The following is a 17724-nucleotide window of genomic DNA, read 5'->3' as shown; positions in this document are numbered from 1 at the left end:
AAAAAATATAAATAAAAAAGCAAAAAAAAAAAAAAAGAAGAAGTATACCGATAATTGTATACTGATCTGTTACTAATAAAAAGAAGTTTGTTCAGATACTTCATGGTATGGCAGTTGGAGGTTTTGTCTCTTGACAGCTAAAGGTTGCTTCTTACTGTCTTTGCCCTTTGTAATCATAGCTTGGGGATAGTGTGGGGAGATATTTGTGCTAACATTCCCAATTCTTAACTGCCAGCATTGATTCCACATTTGCAAGGAAACTTCCAATTTCTTCAAAATTTGTACTCAATGGAGGTGATAATTCCATGGTGATAACTTTCAACTACCCCAGCAGTATCAATTTGAGGGCATTTGGTTTACAAATTGCTTTTTCAATTAATTGGCCTGTTTTGAAGTTTTGTTTTGGTTTTGTTTTTCTTACTGAAATAATACAGATCAAAGCATGTAAAACTAATATTTTTTTTTTTGAAGTTCTTTTTTTTTATTATTTTATTTTTTATTTTTTTTTTTACATGATTTTGTTTTTTTTTTTTTTTGAACAGAGGAAAATTTATGCGTCGAACCTGGACTGGTCACTTATGATAATATACATGCTACAATTCCATTCTCCCCAATCATTCCACCTTCACCCTCTCCCACAGAGTCCCAAAGACTGTTCTAAATGCCTATGTCTCTTTTGCAGTCTCTTATACAGGGTTCAGGTTACCATCTTTCTAAATTCCATATATATGCGTTAATATACAGTATTGATGTTCTTCTTTCTGGCTTACTTCACTCTGTATAATTGGCTCCAATTTCATCCACCTCATTAAAACTGATTCAAATGCATTCTTTTTGATGGCTGAAAAATACTCCATTGTGTATATGTACCAAAGCTTTCTTATCCATTCATCTGCAGATGGACATCTAGGTTGCTTCCATGTCCTGGCTATTATAAACAATGCTGCAATGAACATTGGAGTACATGTGTCTCTTTCAATTCTGGTTTCCTCGGTGTGTATGCCCAGGAGTGTGATTGCTGGATCATATGGCAGTTCTATTTCCAGTTTTTTGAGGAATCTCCACACTGTTCTCCATAGTGGCTGTACTAGTTTGCATTCCCACCAACAGTGTAAGAGGCTTCCCTTCTCTCCACACCCTCTCCAGCATTTATTGCATGTAGACTTTTGGATAGCAGCCATTCTGACTGGTGTGAAATGGTATCTCATTGTGGTTTTGATTTGCATTTCTCTGATTATGAGGGATGTTGAACATTTTTTCATGTGTTTGTTAGCCATCTTTATGTCTTCTTTGGAGAAATGTCTGTTTAGTTCTTTGGCCCATTTTTTGATTGGGTCATTTATTTTTCTAGAATTGAGCTGTTAATTTTCTGTTTAGTTGATCTATTCATAGATGTAAGTGGGGTATTAAAATCTCCCACTATTATTGCATTGTAGTTAACTAATATTTTAAAAAATCGTTGCAAAGTAAACCTTCTTGTATTTACCACTCTGGTCAGAAAACACATCACTGATGCCTCAGGGATCTCTTGTATCTGTAGCCTTCCAGATCATGGCAAGGCAAATGTTAGTTGCTCAGATGTGTTTGACTCTGTGACTGCATGGACTGTATGTAACCTGCCAGGCTTCTCTGTCCATGGAATTCTCCAGGCAAGAATACCAGAGTGGCTTGCCATTCCCTTCTCCAGGGGATCTTTCTGACCCAGGGTCCAAACTTGGGTATCCTGCATTGCAGGCAGACTCTTCACCATCTGAGCCACCAGGGAAAACCATAACTTTAAACACCATGCTGTATTCCCTTGCTTATTAGATATTTGAATAATAGCTATTGCTGAAGATTTGTGATATGTGATATATACAGAGAGTTCTTACTAACAAATAAATGCTAGGTATGAGGAAGATTGAATGAGAAGTGCGTTTTCCGTTTATAGTCAATTGAATTCCAATGAAAACCTCAAAGTTCTGTGCTCTCCAGAGGGCTTTATAGATTTAGGGGATATGAAGTCCTTGACTGATCACTCAGTGTTTCCTTACTTAAACAGGGCTGCTGAATGCAGAGTTCCAAAGAATAGCAAGGAGAGATAAGAAAGCCTTTCTCAGTGATCAATGCAAAGAAATAGAGGAAAACAATAGAATGGGAAAGACTAGAGATCTCTTCAAGAAAATTAGAGATACAAAGGGAACATTTCATGCAAAGATGGGCTCGATAAAGGACAAAAATGGTATGGACCTATCAGAACCAGAAGATATTAAGAGGAGGTGGCAAGAATACAGACAGTAACTATCCAGAAAAGATCTTCACGACCCAGATAATCACAGTGGTGTGATCACTCACCTAGAGCCAGTCATCCTGGAATGCGAAGTCAAGTGGGCCTTAGGAAGTTTCACTATGAACAAAGCTAGTGGAGATGATGGAATTCCAGTTGAGCTATTTCAAATCCTGAAAGATGATGCTGTGAAAGTGCAGCACTCAATATACCAGCAAATTTGGAAAACATAGCAATGGCCACAGGGCTGAAAAAGATCAGTTTTCATTCCAATCCCAAAGAAAGGCAATGGCAAAGAATGTTCAAACTATTGTACAATTGCACTCATCTCACACGCTAGTAAAGTAATGCTCAAAATTGTCCAAGCCAGGCTTCAGCAATATGCAAACTGTGCACTTCCAGATGTTCAAGCAGGTTTTAGAAAAGGAAAAGGAACCAGAGATCAAATTGCCAACATCCGTTGGATCATCAAAAAACAAGAGACTTCCAGAAAAACATCTATTTCTGCTTTATTGACTATGCCAAAGCCCTGGACTGTGTGGATCACCACAAACTGTGGAAAACTCTGAAAGAGATGGGAATACCAGACCACCTGACCTGCCTCTTGAGAAACCTGTATGCAGGTCAGGAAGCAACAGTTAGAACTGGACATGAAACAACAAACTGGTTCCAAATAGGAAAAGGAGTACTTCAAGGCTATATATTGTTACCCTCCTTATTTAACTTATATGCAGAGTACATCATGAGAAATGCTTGGCTAGATGAAGCACAAAATGGAATCAAGATTGGCAAGAAAAATATCAATAACCTCAGATATGCAGATGACACCACCCTTATAGCAGAAAGTGAAGAGGAACTAAAGAGCCTCTTGATGAAAGTGAAAGAGGAGAGTGAAAAAGTTGGCTTAAAGCTCAACATTGAGAAAACTAAGATCATGGCATCCGGTCCCATTGCTTCATGGCAAATTGATGGGGAAACAGTGGAAACAGTGGCAGACTTTATTTTGGGGGGCTCCAAAATCACTGCAGATCTTAACTGTAGCCATGAAATTAAAAGACGCTTACTCCTTGAAAGAAAACTGATGACCAAACTAGACATCATATTAAAGAGCAGAGACATTACTTTGCCAACAAAGTCCATCTAGTCAAGGCTATGGTTTTTCCAGTAGTCATGTATGAATGTGAGAGCTGGAGTATAAGGAATGCTGAGTGCAGAAGAATTGATGCTTTTGAACTGTGGTGTTGGAGAAGACTCTTGAGAGTCCTTTGGACTGCAAGGAGATCCAACCAGTCCATCCTAAACGAAGTCAGTACTGAATATTCATTGGAAGGACTGATGCTGAAGTTGAAACTCCAATTCTTTTGCTACCTGATGCGAAGAACTGGCTGATTTGAAAAGACCCTGATGCTGGGAAACAGTGAAGGTGGGAAGAGAAGGGGATGACAGAGGATGAGATGGTTGGATGGGATCACTGACTCAATAGACATGAGTTTGATTAAACTCCGGGAGCTGGTGATGGACAGGGAAGCCTGGCATCCTGCAGTCCATGGGTCACAAAGAGTTAGACATGACTGAGCGATTCAACTGAACTGAACTGAACAGGTGGCGCTAGTGGTAAAGAACACGACTGCCAATGCAGGAGACATAAGAGATGCAGGTTCAACACCTGGGTTGGGAAGATCCCATGGATAAGGTCATGGCAACCCACTCTAGCATTCTTGCCTGGAGAATTCCATGGACAGAGGATCCTGGTGGGCTACAGTCCATAGGGTCGCAGAGTCGGACACAACTTAAGCCACTTACACACACACACAAATTTAAAAATAGCCTATTACTATCATTTCCCTCTATATATTTCATGCTGTAATATTTCTCTTGTTTCCTGGGTACTTGGCCCATTCCTAAGATAATGCTAATCAAAATTGAAGTTGGATGCCACAGATAAGTTCTGAAACATCTTATTTCAACTAGCAAAAGTAAAGTATCAAAAGGATATAGGACATATCCTTCCACGTTATAAATTCACCAGAGCCTTTATTTTCTTTGAGTTATTATTTTCTATCTTTTCTAAAACACTGCTATTTTAACATCTTTCACTCATTTTGTTCCTCTCACTACAGTCTTTCTCAACTTCCATCTCCATTCTCTCTTCCTCCTGTAAAGCGCTTCTGCAGGAAATTGATTAACGGTCTTTCAGCTTCAAACTCTTTAACACTTGGAGCTGGCTGCTAAGAGAAATCGACCAGATTCCTGTGATCCTTGCGAGTTCTTTGATCAGAGAAGATCAGCTATGCGGTTTACTGGAGAAAATGAATTATGCTAATAAGGTTAAGAGACAGACCAAAGGAAGTCTATGTGTTGTGCTGTGCTTAGTCTAAGTAGCCATTAAAAAGAAAATGTTTAAAAAAAAAGAAAATGTTTTGCATAAGGTGGTTAGCATGTGTTATTCTCTGAAGACCAATTAGCTCTATTGAAAATGGGGGGAGGGAGTGTCATTCTAATGAAGCAGGAAGAGTTATACATACGATCTGCATGCATTTAAACATGTATACAATAGCTCTTGATTGCAACTGGGAGAAAGCTTCCATCAATAACTTTATGAACCATACCACTATGCATCGGAGGAAAGATGATAAGGTAAGAACCCGAGGTGAAACAAACCACTCCTGTCTAATGGTGTTTAGAGCAAGAACTCAGCAAACTTTTTCTGTTAATTACCAGGCAGTAACTATTTAGGCTTTATGAACCATACAACTCACAACTACTTAACCTGCCCTTGCAGCATGAAAGCAGCTATAGACAATAGGCAACAAACAAGAGCGGCTACATTCCAATAACAGTTTACTTAAAACAAACAAAAAACAAGTGGCAGAGGATCTGGGAAAGAACTGTCTGAGTAGTGAGAAAAAGCAAACCCGACATTCAGAAGCTGTCCTTAGTGCTCACAGGTATGTTTTGGCGTTCAACTTCTGTGCTCTACACCGGAAGCTCTACAAGTCGTTAAGTTGCTCACGCAGTCGTGTCGACTCTTTGCGACCCCGTGGCCTCCGTCCATGGGATTTTCCAGGCAAGAATACTGAAGTGGGTTGCCATTTCCTTCTCTAGGGGATCTTCCCAACCCAGGGATCGAACCCGGGTCTCCCGCGTTGGAGGCAGACGCTCTAACCTCTGAGCCACCAGGGAAGCTCTACAAGGCCTCCACCAATTAAGCATTTTGTTTCCGATTTGAAAATTCAACTCAACCTTCAGGGTCTGGCTCATATGTTGCCATCTGGGCAGACCTTTCTATCTGGCTGGAGGTTCTATATCGCCTTGTTACTGATGTGTTTTAAGACATTTGGCATTCTTCTTGAACCCTACCTGTTTGTGTGTATGTCTTACGCTTCCGTAATGCATTAAAAAATTTCTTACCGGTAGAGCGTTGGAGGGAAGGAGGCGGTGTCCCGGGTTCATCCCCCGGGGCTGTTCCAGGCCAGGCACCGGGCGGCGCGTACTGGGTCCGCGCCGGGCTACCGCGAGACCCCGTGGGTCCGCTCATCGCCCGGGGCTCGTGGCCAGAGCTGGGGCGCATCCACTGCCCACGCGGCTGCGGCCAGCTGGCCCCAAGCCGCCGACGTCCGGGGGCAGCCCCCGTACACCGTCCACCCGGATGGACCCCGCCGGCAGCGCGGCCCCAGGAGGCGACCTGGCAGCGGCGGCCGGATGCGTCCCTCCCGCGCCAACGGGAGGCGCCGTACGGCTCAATCAATCCTGAACTACCAGCCCCTGTGCCAAGACTGCTCCCTGCACTCAGCCGATGACGGCGAGCCTCCTGACTCCAGCCTCGACCCCCCACCCCTCACTGTGCCCCCGATGCACGGTGCCCATGACCGGCAGTTGCAGGGCGCTTTCCACACCAGCCTCCTAAGAGCTGGCCTGGGAGGATGCATCCTGCAGCAAGTCCTCAAACTCTAGTGCCTGCTTTCCCCCTACCACCTCGCCTCACAGGAGTGCAAGACCTGGGTCTCTTGGTGGCAAAACTGTCGCCACCACCTCTCTCCTGGCACTGGGGCCGGAAACCAGGCTGCAGCCTCTGCACATGGCACTGGACTTCCATTCCTCCCACACGTGTGCACCCAAGCTTGGCCAACCATCCTCAGCTCTTGGGATTGGGAAGAGGGCCTGGTTCCCACCGCCATTTCACCATTGGCTGCTATCAGCAGCCGCTGGCTTAGAGGCTTCCCGCCTCTGGTCCCTGGGTTCAACTGCCCTAGACACGGGCTCCAGGACCATCCCTGGATCCACCCTTGTGAGAGAGGGTCAAAGCTCCGTGCTGGATATTTAAGTTTAGGGGTCAACATCCTGGGCACATAGATAAATACTCTCTCAGAAAAAAAAAAAAATCCATACAAGCAGTAACTATGTTTTGCACTTCTTTGCTTTCTCTACAGTGTTTTTTTGTTTGTTTGTTTTTTTGGCACATGAAAGGCACGTAAGAAATAACTACGAATATTGTACAGGTACTGATAAAAAAGTATTCATAACTAGGCCACAAAAGAGATTAAATTTCTAAACACTGGTACAACAAATGTAGGTTTTAATCCTCCGCATGGCTTTTTAGTCAACCTTAAAATATTTAAAGCATGTGAAACATAGATTGATAATCTTACCTGCATACATCCTTCATCAATCTTGCCCTTTCGAGGATCAATTTTAAAATGTGCAATTTTTTTAAAGTGGTACATCAGAGGAAGGGATTTGGATCGATTTTGCATAACACAATGAATCTCTGAATGTCCACCCATGAAACAAGGTTCAAAATTAAGAACCCTTCCAGGATCAAACTGTAGTAAGACTGGAAGTCCTGAGCCTGTCAGGGCTAATTCCACTTTCTGAAATGAGTCACCTGTAAAAGCAATAATAGTTTGTTAATATTAAAAGTGTTTTGGGAACCCATAATATATTTGCTCAGTCCAAACAGTGTCATCTGAAAGACTTGATGAGACATGGGTATCTAATTCAATCTTTCATTCAACAAAGTTACTGAACGTCTTCTCTGTGTTGGTATTTTTCTAGACCTTGGGGGTACAGTAGTGAATAAAACAGGCAATGTCCTTGCTCTCATGGATTTTACATTCTAGTGAGGTGACACTGACAATAAAATAAATAGGTAAAGTAAGGTGAGACAGAGTATAATATCTTGGTGCTGCTCATTTATATGGGGAACTCCAAAAAGAACTGATAGGGAGACGTGAGCAAAGATATAAGGGACCCTGGAAGAAAATCATGGGGAAAAATTTTTTTAAGTGTATTCTAAATACAGAAAACAGCAAATAAAAAGACTCTAATGTAGGAATGACTAGGCATGCTCAAAAAAAAAAAAAGAAAGAAAAAAAAAAAACCCTCAGGAATGAAGTATGGCTGCAGAATGGTAAGAAAAGATCTGACATAAGATGCACTTTTGACAGTAGAGATAACAAAATTTGCTGACTGCAGTAGAATTGGAGATTGAACACAATAAATGATGATGCTAAGGTTTTTGGCATAAGCAACTGAAGTGATGGAATGAAATGGAATGAAGTGATAGAAGAAATGAAGTCATTTCTTGAGGTAGGAAAGACTTCAGGAGGGACAGGCTATGGGGAATCAATAGTTCTTTTTGGACATGTTAAGTCTGAGATATCTGGTAGAAATCCAAGTTGAAATGTCTTATTAGGTCACTTATTGTATTTGTCAGCTTAGAATGAAGATGAAGGAGGAAGGATTGGGGTTTTCAGGGGAGAAGAGAAGCTGGGTGAATACTAATCTCAGATCAGGAGAAAGTGAATGAGTGGAGGAATGTAGTAGGAATGGCAAATACCAGGACTCCGTTGGGATTAATGGTTTTGTGTTTTTCACTGGCCCAATTAGCTTCCGAGGTGCAGCCCTGAAGTAGGCTGAGAGTTGAATTGAATCAGATTAGAGGTTTTCCACTCAGCCACAGTGGGAGCTGAGCCAAGAGGTTTACATATACTTGGGGGAAAGTGATTAAAATTACGAACAATGGAATATAAGCTGAGCAACAATGTAAATATGAAGTTTTGGAGATAAAGTACTAAAAAAGAAGGTAGTCACTATGAAATGAGGGCTCTGATTGAGTGAAAGAATAGTTTTGCAGAGAAAGTATTACAACTAGAATCCCCAAAATAGGGTTTATATTTCTTCACTCATGCTCTTACTAGCCAATCCAAGATTCTAAGGCAAACCTAGCGTCTCTTTCTCTAGCCATTGAAAACTAGATTAACTTGAAAGCCTAGAATAAATGTTCTATGATCAGCAGACAGAGCTCAGTATCACCAACTATGGCATAAATAGTAACAGAGCAGTCAATTTCTGCCCTAGGAACACTGTTCAACTCTGCTCAATGACATCACTCATACCAACACACAAATCTTCTAGACTCTTATCTTGCCATGGTCATCTTTCTGGATTTCATCTCTCATCTGCCTATATTTTTATTTTCTCTTTGATCTTTCTTGCTAAACTGAACTTCAATTCCATTTTCCTCACTGCAACTCATCCAACATTACCTGAAATGTACAGAGTCCACTGCGTTTTTACATGTGACCTACAAAGCATATGCACTTATGAATATCCTATAACAAGATACTGCATCCTATTTATTGATACTTGAACTCTAGGTCTTATTCTTTGACTGTTACTTTATGTTGATTCTAAGAGAGCTAAAGGTTTGGTAAAGATGAAATAGATCATTTGTTCCCATATTAATCTCTAAGAGAAAACCTAGGCTTACAAAGAAAGGAAACAAGGTTGTTTTTTGTTTTTATTTTATTCCTTTAACTCTACATCACCATGTTTATCTACTATCATCTTAAAATAATTAAATCATTTAACTTTTAAATTGGAAAATTATTATATAAATGATTCTGAGGTTGACTTTTCTCAGTGTTCCACAGAAGACATGTTAAGGTCTCTCGAACGTTTGCCTTTTCATTCTAATCAATAATTATACATTTCATTAAATTGCCTCTACATATATTGCTGTCCAAACTTTTAAAGAATTTAAACAGCTATATATTTGATGATAATGTTCATTTCACACTTACTTTTGATGATTTGATTATCATCTCTCAAAAGTCCATCTTTACTTCCTACAGACTCAAATCTCAAAAAAACAGCATAGTCTTGCCTATGTGAAGGATCATTCTTTTGACCATCAATGATTAGCCTGTGAAAAAATTACAATCAATTATTTCTAAAGCAAAGATGACACATTTTATTAATCTCTCAAAAGGGAATATCAACCCAATACCTAAATCTACACAGATGAAATTCATCAATAAAAAGATAACTGTGATCCATAAGATACTGAGACTTGCAAAAGAAAGCCACACTCATATATGTGAAGTCAAAAAAACTGAGTTCATAATGATATTTGCAAGATAAGTGGAATTTAAATATACTAAGTTGTCAAACTCTTGCCTCCAATGCTACTTTCTGTGTAAAGGATTTTCTTTCCAGGCAAACTTCATTGCTAGCTAAGGTCTCTCTTTCAGTTCTCTATAGTGGTCCTTCCTACACCTGGGTGTAACTGCAAATCTCTGGTACCTATCTGTGTCCTCCCATTAACTAAGCATATATTTCTAGCCACATTCTTGTTAGAGGAGAAAAGGCAATTTGGAGAATAGGATTTGGTAATAGCCAAATATTGGCAGAGGAGAAAAGCAAAGGAAAGATGAGAAGAAAGGAAGTAGGACCAAAGACACAGATAGATGGGTTATATCACAGGCTTGTGCCCTGACAAACTTTACTTGCCTTACCTAGAGCTCAGCTTTTTGGCACTGGATACTCAAATATATACACAAAAGGCTGATGTGAAATACTACATAGGAATTCAAATAGCATATTGAGAACACCTTTAAGACTACAAATCATATTTATTTCTGAGTTCATGCTAGACTCTCAAATAAAATGAACATATTGCCGTGAAAAGAACATTTAGAATTTCAAAGATTGTGTATTAAACAGAATCTTACAGATTCACCAAAGAAATTTCCAGCATGAAGGGATGATTAATAAGGCAATTATAGATTGTACAAATAGAACAATTACTTGATTTATTACCCTCCTTAAATTAAACCACAATTCAGTCTTTATCAGACAATTGGTATCACCAAGTGACCTGGTTGCCACAGAGAAAAATACATTAAACATTGCCTTCTTAGAAAAGTCAACATACTGACAACTGGATCAGTTATTGTCATATACTACAACCTCTCAAGTGTACCTGACATTGCTACTGTATATTTAAAACAGCACTGCCAATTATTTCAAACTAAATAACCAAACCAAGCACAGGGAAAACTACACATTGGCAAAAGTCCTAAATATTTGTATGAATTTCCACAACCAAGTATGGTTGATCCCAGCAGCTACTAAAGGCTTAATATTTCTGATATTCAGCCTAAGTATTTGGCCCTGGCAGGAGCACTGCATCCTCTTTGAAGGCATCTACAACAAACTCCATGCTCCTAGCCACTGCATGACTATTTCTACAAGGACAATAAGGTCTTGGTCGAATAGTCTGTGGCCACAATTCAAAGCAACCCCAAACTTTCACCATCTCATTTCCACAAGGTCTGGAGAGATTTTTCGCTTAAAATAGTTTAGAAACATTTTTAAATATTGGAAATAATGTTAACCATGTTAGAAATATTTAGAACCATAATAAGAAAAATCCAATTTGTGCCTTCTGGCAAGTTTTACTATTAAAATCAATCTGATGAATGTATCATTAATATATTTTCCATTGATCAATAACACCATAATAAAATGAATTTTTGCTTACTTTGGGCTGAAACAAAATGTAATTAAAGTCTTTTGATAAGGTAGTAACCTCCCTTCATTAGGAACACAGGAGATAATTGTGGTAATATCTATGCTCCTTATTTTCCTTAAGTAGGTGAGATTATTTAAAGCAACATCTGTTCTTTGTTTAATATTTGTACCCTGTAATATAAAATCAGAAATAAAAGAATATTAAGGCAAATATACAAAAAGTATTTTAAAATGCGGTCATAAAATAATTATTGAAATTCGAGAGGCTATATATAGAGAAAATGTATGTCTTTAAAATAACATACATAAATTTGATCAAGGCACCTCATAAAACTTAAAGAACTATTGAAAAATTGATGAGACCATAAACCCCCACAATTAGCCACTAAGATATATTAATACCCATCTAGTTTATTTCTGATATAGATTACTATCAAGGTCAGCTTGATTTACTAAACTTTTTGAGGTTACCCTTGGAAACACGTGAAATGAAATCATATCTTCACGTTAAAACATTTTTAGAGTAATTAAACAACTTGTTGGTTATTAGTAAGTTCAAAACATAATACCTGATCTCTGTCCGTTCCATTATTTACTTACCAATTCTTCTCCAATGGAATCATCTTGCATTATGGCTACCCAGTTTATAGGTTCTGGGCAATTATTGTACAGAAGTGCATGTTCAATCTTTGATGTTCCAAAGAAAACAGAACCAAAGCTTATGCATTTCAACTTTTTATCATTATATACGCTTAACAATTCAATAATCTGCTCAACCACATGAGCTCTGATATTCAAGAATATGTCTGGACGATCTTGCAAACTCACTCTACAAGGTAATGAATTATACATATATATTTTAATTAGGATTCTATACACTTTTTCTCCTAAATGTTTATATAAACAGAAATTTTATAAAATCACATTATAATTAAAATTTGAAGACCTAAGAGAAGTTCCTTTCACATATGTGACAGAGACTGTCATGTCCTTCTGTCTGTCTGAACCTGCACAGTAGAATGGCATATGTGTAACCTAATTTATTGTCTCCAGGAAACAACAAAGATGGAAAATAACTGCATGAATTGACCTAAAAAAATTTATTGATATATCCATATCACCAATTATTCTGTAAATACTAGAGTTAGATAGGAAGATTTATATGGCCACCTCTAGTTCTAGAATTCTGAGATTCTTTTCTAATCATCCCATTTCCCCAAGTCCACTCACCTACTTCGTATTCATCCTAATAATTCTCTATGAAGCAAAGTATCTCGGCAAAATTCCACTTATTTGCTGAAATGAATATCCCTCCTCATAAAACTTCATTTTTCAGACTCATCTGAATTTACTGTTGAAACTTCCTTTACCTTACATTTATTCCTCTCTGGCATAAATACAATCCTTTTGAATCTTGCCCCATAAGATAGCACAAATCAATGACCAAACCACAGCCATCACCAAAGTCCTTAACTTACACATCTCCCCTCACTTAGCTTCTTGACACCATACTTACATGGTTTTCCTTCAACTTATTTAGACTCTACCTTCTTATTCTCCTAAGACTTGGGTATTTTGTAAGTTCCATGAATAATGCTGTTTCTCTCCTACTCTTTTATACTCTACTCTCTTTCTCAAAGTTATTTTTAACACTTCATGCTTCATCTACAACTTATGAATTGACAACTCTCAAAGCAATATACCTAGACCAAAAATTTTTTATGGGACTCAATATAAGTAAAGGAAATGGCAACCCACTCCAGTGTTCTTGTCTGGAGAATCCCAGGGATGGGGGAGCCTGGTGGGCTTCCGTCTGTGGGGTCACACAGAGTCGGACATGACTGAAGTGACTTAGCAGCAGCAGTAGCAGCAATATAAGTAAATCTAATAGGCTCCAAAGGATTCTGCAAAGCAAATCAATTCCAACGTTACAACTGGAGTCAAGATCTTCTCCCACAGACCTGAACCTCTTCTTACTTTGTCTTTCTATAACCAGTTACTAAATCTAGTCAAATCTACCTCCATAACGTACCTCCATTCTGCATACTTCTCTCCATATTCCCAATCTGTACGTTAGCTGAGGCCTTCATTATTTCTCTTCTATCTTACTATTATAGTTTCTAGTCAGGCTATCCACCCCACATCTGTACTCCTTGATTTTGTACACTGCTATTAACGTGAGATTTCTAAAATGAAAACTAATTAAGACACTTAAAAAACTTTCCTGAGATTCCATGGCCTTTACAATAAAACCTAAGTTTGTATCAGGGCTCACAACTGTTTCTCATTTTTTTAAACTGTGGCCTTCAGTGAGAAATGCATTTTACACTGCAATGCAAAATACACACACACACACACACACACACACACACACACACACATACGCACATGAAACAAGTTTTACAAAATGCCATTTGAACTTAGTATGTGAGATGCATTCTGATGTTTTCTATTTCATTGTTTTAATACTAGTGGTGACTCATTATACTGACTGCATATCCTGCTAATGAACTGAGAAGTATAGCAAAAAAAAAAAGCTTTCCTATAAGGTCCTTAACTGGACCCGCACCATTCTGTTTTTCTGGTTTCATCACTCCTCACCTCCATCTCTTTGCCTCAGATCTCAAGATGTGGAACACTGTCTATTAACCTCTAGGAAGTCATCTTCTACTTGCTCTGCCTGAAATCATTCCTCTAACCTACTCCCATCACCAATATCCACCTCTCCTACACGCACACACTCAGCCCAAATCACACCACTACTCTTTGCTGGCCAATTTCTACTCAACAACAGGTGTTTCGTTCAACTACTACCTCCTTAGTGGAAACTCTTTCTTGATCCATTCCTTCACTCCCACAAAATTCAAACTAGGAGCTCCTACTAGGTGTACCCATATGCCATTCTCCAGTTCTTCCCGTTTTTTCAGTCTCTAGTACTTGGCAAACAGCAGATACTCAGTGAATGAATGCTGACTCAAAGAATAAAGAAGCTAAGATACATTCAAAGACAACAGGCATATATGAAAAGAGAAACAGGAAACTATCAAGCACTACACTAGAATTAAGAACCATAGTATACACTCACTTTGCCAATTCATTTACAACTATGGGCTGGTCTGCACAGAAATCCACTTTAATAACCATTGATGACTTGGGCTGCACAACACCACTGGTTGGAAAAATGACAATGGGTAGTTGGCCCTGGTATTCTGTTTTAAAGATACCTAAGGAGAATGAGAGCAGATGGTTTACATTTGGATTCTTATAATGTTAACATTCACTCACTTAGGGGACAGACACACATTACAGAGTATATGGTCTACTGTGGACCAAGAATCACAGCTTTGATTATAAGTCCAGTCTCTAGGGTCATCCAATATATTTGATCCTAGTGTTAAGACTCAACCCTCACCAATAGCTAAAATATACTGTCTGCTTACTTTCCTTAGACACTCATGTTAAGAGTTATGCATATGTTATTCTACTTAGTCCTCAAAATGAAATCTATGATACAGGATCAAGCATTACCTCCATTTTATAAATAAGTAAATAGATACTTAGATAGGTCAAGTCACTTGTCCAAAAATACACAATTATTATGATAGATTAGATGATAAACTCCAATTCTTCAATCTTCTCTGCATGCTTACTGTCATGCTCCCATGGATTAAGTATGTTTTCCTACCCTTGACTGGGCCTGATCATGTGATTCACTTTGGCCAATAGCATGGAGCTAGAAGTGACATGTCAGCTCCAACCCCAGATGTTCTCCTGCTTTCCTACCATTGAAAGTGTTTCTTTTGAGAAACTGCTGTCCCTTTGACCTATGCCCCATAAGGAGCAAATGTGGAGCAGAGAGAGCTACCCAACTGACTCACAGACCTGCAGTGAGTAACAGATCAGCCTGGCTGCCTCAACCTGAAGCAGAGTCACCCAGTTTACTCAAGTTCCTGCTGCTGCTGCTGCTGCTGCTAAGTCACTTCAGTCGTGTCCGACTCTGTGAGACCCCATAGACGGCAGCCCACCAGGCTCCCCTATCCCTGGGATTTTCCAGGCAAGAGTACTGGAATGGGTTGCCATTGCCTTCTCCGCAAGTTCCTGCTAATCTTCATAAAAGCGTTAGTCCAACTCTTTGCAACCCCATGGCCTGTAGACTGTCAGGGTCCTCTGTCCATGGAGTTCTCCAGGCAAGAATATTGCTTTTTTAAGCTACAAAATTATGACATGGCTCCTTCCACATCAATAGTTGACTACTACAGCTAATAACTAATAGAGCTGGGATTTTCACCTGGATGTTTCTGACCACAGGGCTTATACTTACAGCCACCACTACTGCTCATTATGTAGTCAATGTAGTTCACAGAGGAAAAGGGTGAAAGGAATGAATTTCTAGAATAAAAAAGCATATGAGGAGGAGGCCATAAAAATTTCTTATTCTGAAAGCAGAAATGGTCCATAGTTTATGGTAATGTCTGGTGCCTATATTAGAGCATGCAGTCTATATCAGATACTATTTCCTTTTCTGGCACCCCACACAGTGCCTAGCACTAAGCAGTGCTCAAAATGTCCAACAAATGGGAAGCAGCCAGTCATGAGTGTCTTTGATATCACTATACAATATTAACACAAATGAGCATGCTGCCCACATAAACAACTCTGAAGATTCCTAACTTACCAGTTTTAAATCACATTTGATGACATTTTCCAAAATTATTCATTTAACTTAGGAGAATGAAAATATTAGCATAATAAAAGTACTGAAAATATAAAAAGATAATAAAACTTTAAGTCCAGAAATGACCTGATGAAAAAGGTAAACAAATTCACAGTAACAAAATGTGTTAATCCAGTCATTTTTAGAGACACGGTAATGACATAAATATTTTTTTTTCTGTCATAATATAAAGCAAAAATCTGTAAAATTATATCCACTACAAATAAACAAGTATCATTGACTCAGTTCTCCAAGATAATAAAACTATATACTTTCAGTTAAGGCTGAGTCTAAAGTCGATGGTCCAAAAGCTTATCCAGGAACAACCTCTAATAAAAGAACATTGTTGAATCTTTTAAATATATTAAAATAGTGAGTACACAAACATTAATGTGTCTTATGTAACTTTAATGCCATCAGTAATAATGAAATATTTGATGGTTTTATTTTTTTAATGTTAACAACAGGAGCAAGGACATCATCCTAGGAGAAGGATGTCATTGAAGGAAAGATGTTACAGATAGAATTTTTGTCATCAAATTTTCATTTTTTAAGATGTGAAATTGGCCAATGTGTGGAGAATGAACTACAAGCAGATAAGAGACTCCAGAGAAATAATTTACGTTGATATAACTATAAGGCAACAAATGATGATAACCTGTTGTAAAAAAAAAGTGACAATGGACAAAGAAAAATAGGATTACTGCCATAAGGATGTGGATAGACATGATTTAATAACTGACTCAGTAAGGGGGTAGAGGGTGAAAAGGAGGGAGGTGTCAAGGATTTTGCCAAATTTTTGACTTGGCCATCTACATGGTGGTGACATTCAATGAAAAATAGAAAAGGAGAACTTTGGGGAAGAAGTTGAGTAGTTTAGTTTTAGACGTGTTAAGTCTGAAAAACCTGAAATAAATGCAAAGTCTTGTATAGACGTCAGTTAAGTAATATGAATGGAAGCGATTGCCCAGGGAGAGCAGAGTGACTGAGAAAACATGAGGGTTCATGACAAATGCTAAGGAATACTCACTTCTAACGTACTGAGAAAAGGAACAATGGTCCACAAGAGAATTGAGGAAGATGGAGAAAAAGAATAATTCTAATATCAACAGTATTTATTGAACATGTAATGTATGTCAGAGAGTGTGTTAAGCATTTTATTAATCATCACCACAATTATACAAGGAAGGTATTATGTTATCCCAAATATATAAGTGAGGCAATGAATATTCAGGAAGTATAAATTGTTTGCCCAGGGCCTCCCAGATAGTTAATACTGTGACCAAGATTTAGACCCTGGAAGACCTCACTCTAGGTCAGATCAATTAAATGAATGCTCACTGAATGCCTAGTATATGCCCAACTCTGTGTCACACACGAAAAGTATGTTGAGATTTCATGGCATTGATTTCCAAGAAAACAAACAAAAAATACACTGAGAATAAGTAGTGCGTGCTTCTCTGTGTAAGATTCTTAGGACGACTTCTGGATCTGATCCAACTTAGCAAATTTCCTGCTTTAGAGATAATGCTAGGCTTTTCTAGACAGTGATGTAGAGAGATGATGCTGATGATCAGGGGAAGAGAGGCAGCAGGCATTAAGAGCAAGAGAAAGGTCATATATTTGAGGTAAAAGGAGTCCTAAGGTAGCCGTTGAAATCCAGAAATGGTGTGTAAAGATCACTCTATGGACTTTTAAGACTATTCCACATAATAACATGGTAGTAGAAACAGTACCCAAAGATTCAAGAGGGGAAGAGGGAAATGTTTGCAATTCAAAAAATGCTAAGATTTTTTTTTCAATCTTCAGTGATTAAAAACTAAGAAACAATAAAAACATAAAAAATAAAAAAATAAATAAAAACATAAAAGAGGAAATGGAGTTTACCAGAGCACAAAACACTAATATTAGAAACATCTTAAAGACT

At 38.5% G+C, this 17724-nt stretch overlaps 1 protein-coding gene across 1 annotated transcript in view; it reads right to left on the bottom strand.

The window, feature by feature from the left end:
• Window positions 1-17724, bottom strand: part of CFAP47 (cilia and flagella associated protein 47) — a 509689-nt gene that overhangs the window by 478350 nt on the left and 13615 nt on the right. The window contains exons 4-8 of the mRNA XM_088833637.1: window positions 14169-14307; window positions 11684-11912; window positions 11094-11254; window positions 9352-9473; window positions 6916-7151 (exon numbers count right to left, since the gene is read on the bottom strand). Coding sequence (XP_088689763.1) covers window positions 6916-7151; window positions 9352-9473; window positions 11094-11254; window positions 11684-11912; window positions 14169-14307 — 887 coding nt within the window. The remainder of the gene's footprint in view (window positions 1-6915; window positions 7152-9351; window positions 9474-11093; window positions 11255-11683; window positions 11913-14168; window positions 14308-17724) is intronic.

Source organism: Moschus berezovskii, chromosome X, assembly GCF_049115385.1.
Source record: "Moschus berezovskii isolate FMDL1 chromosome X, NW_MosBer_1.0, whole genome shotgun sequence".
NCBI classification, from domain to species: domain Eukaryota; kingdom Metazoa; phylum Chordata; class Mammalia; order Artiodactyla; family Moschidae; genus Moschus; species Moschus berezovskii.
The sequence above is the reverse complement of the archived record's forward strand: the minus strand, read 5'-3'. Positions and strand labels throughout refer to the sequence as shown.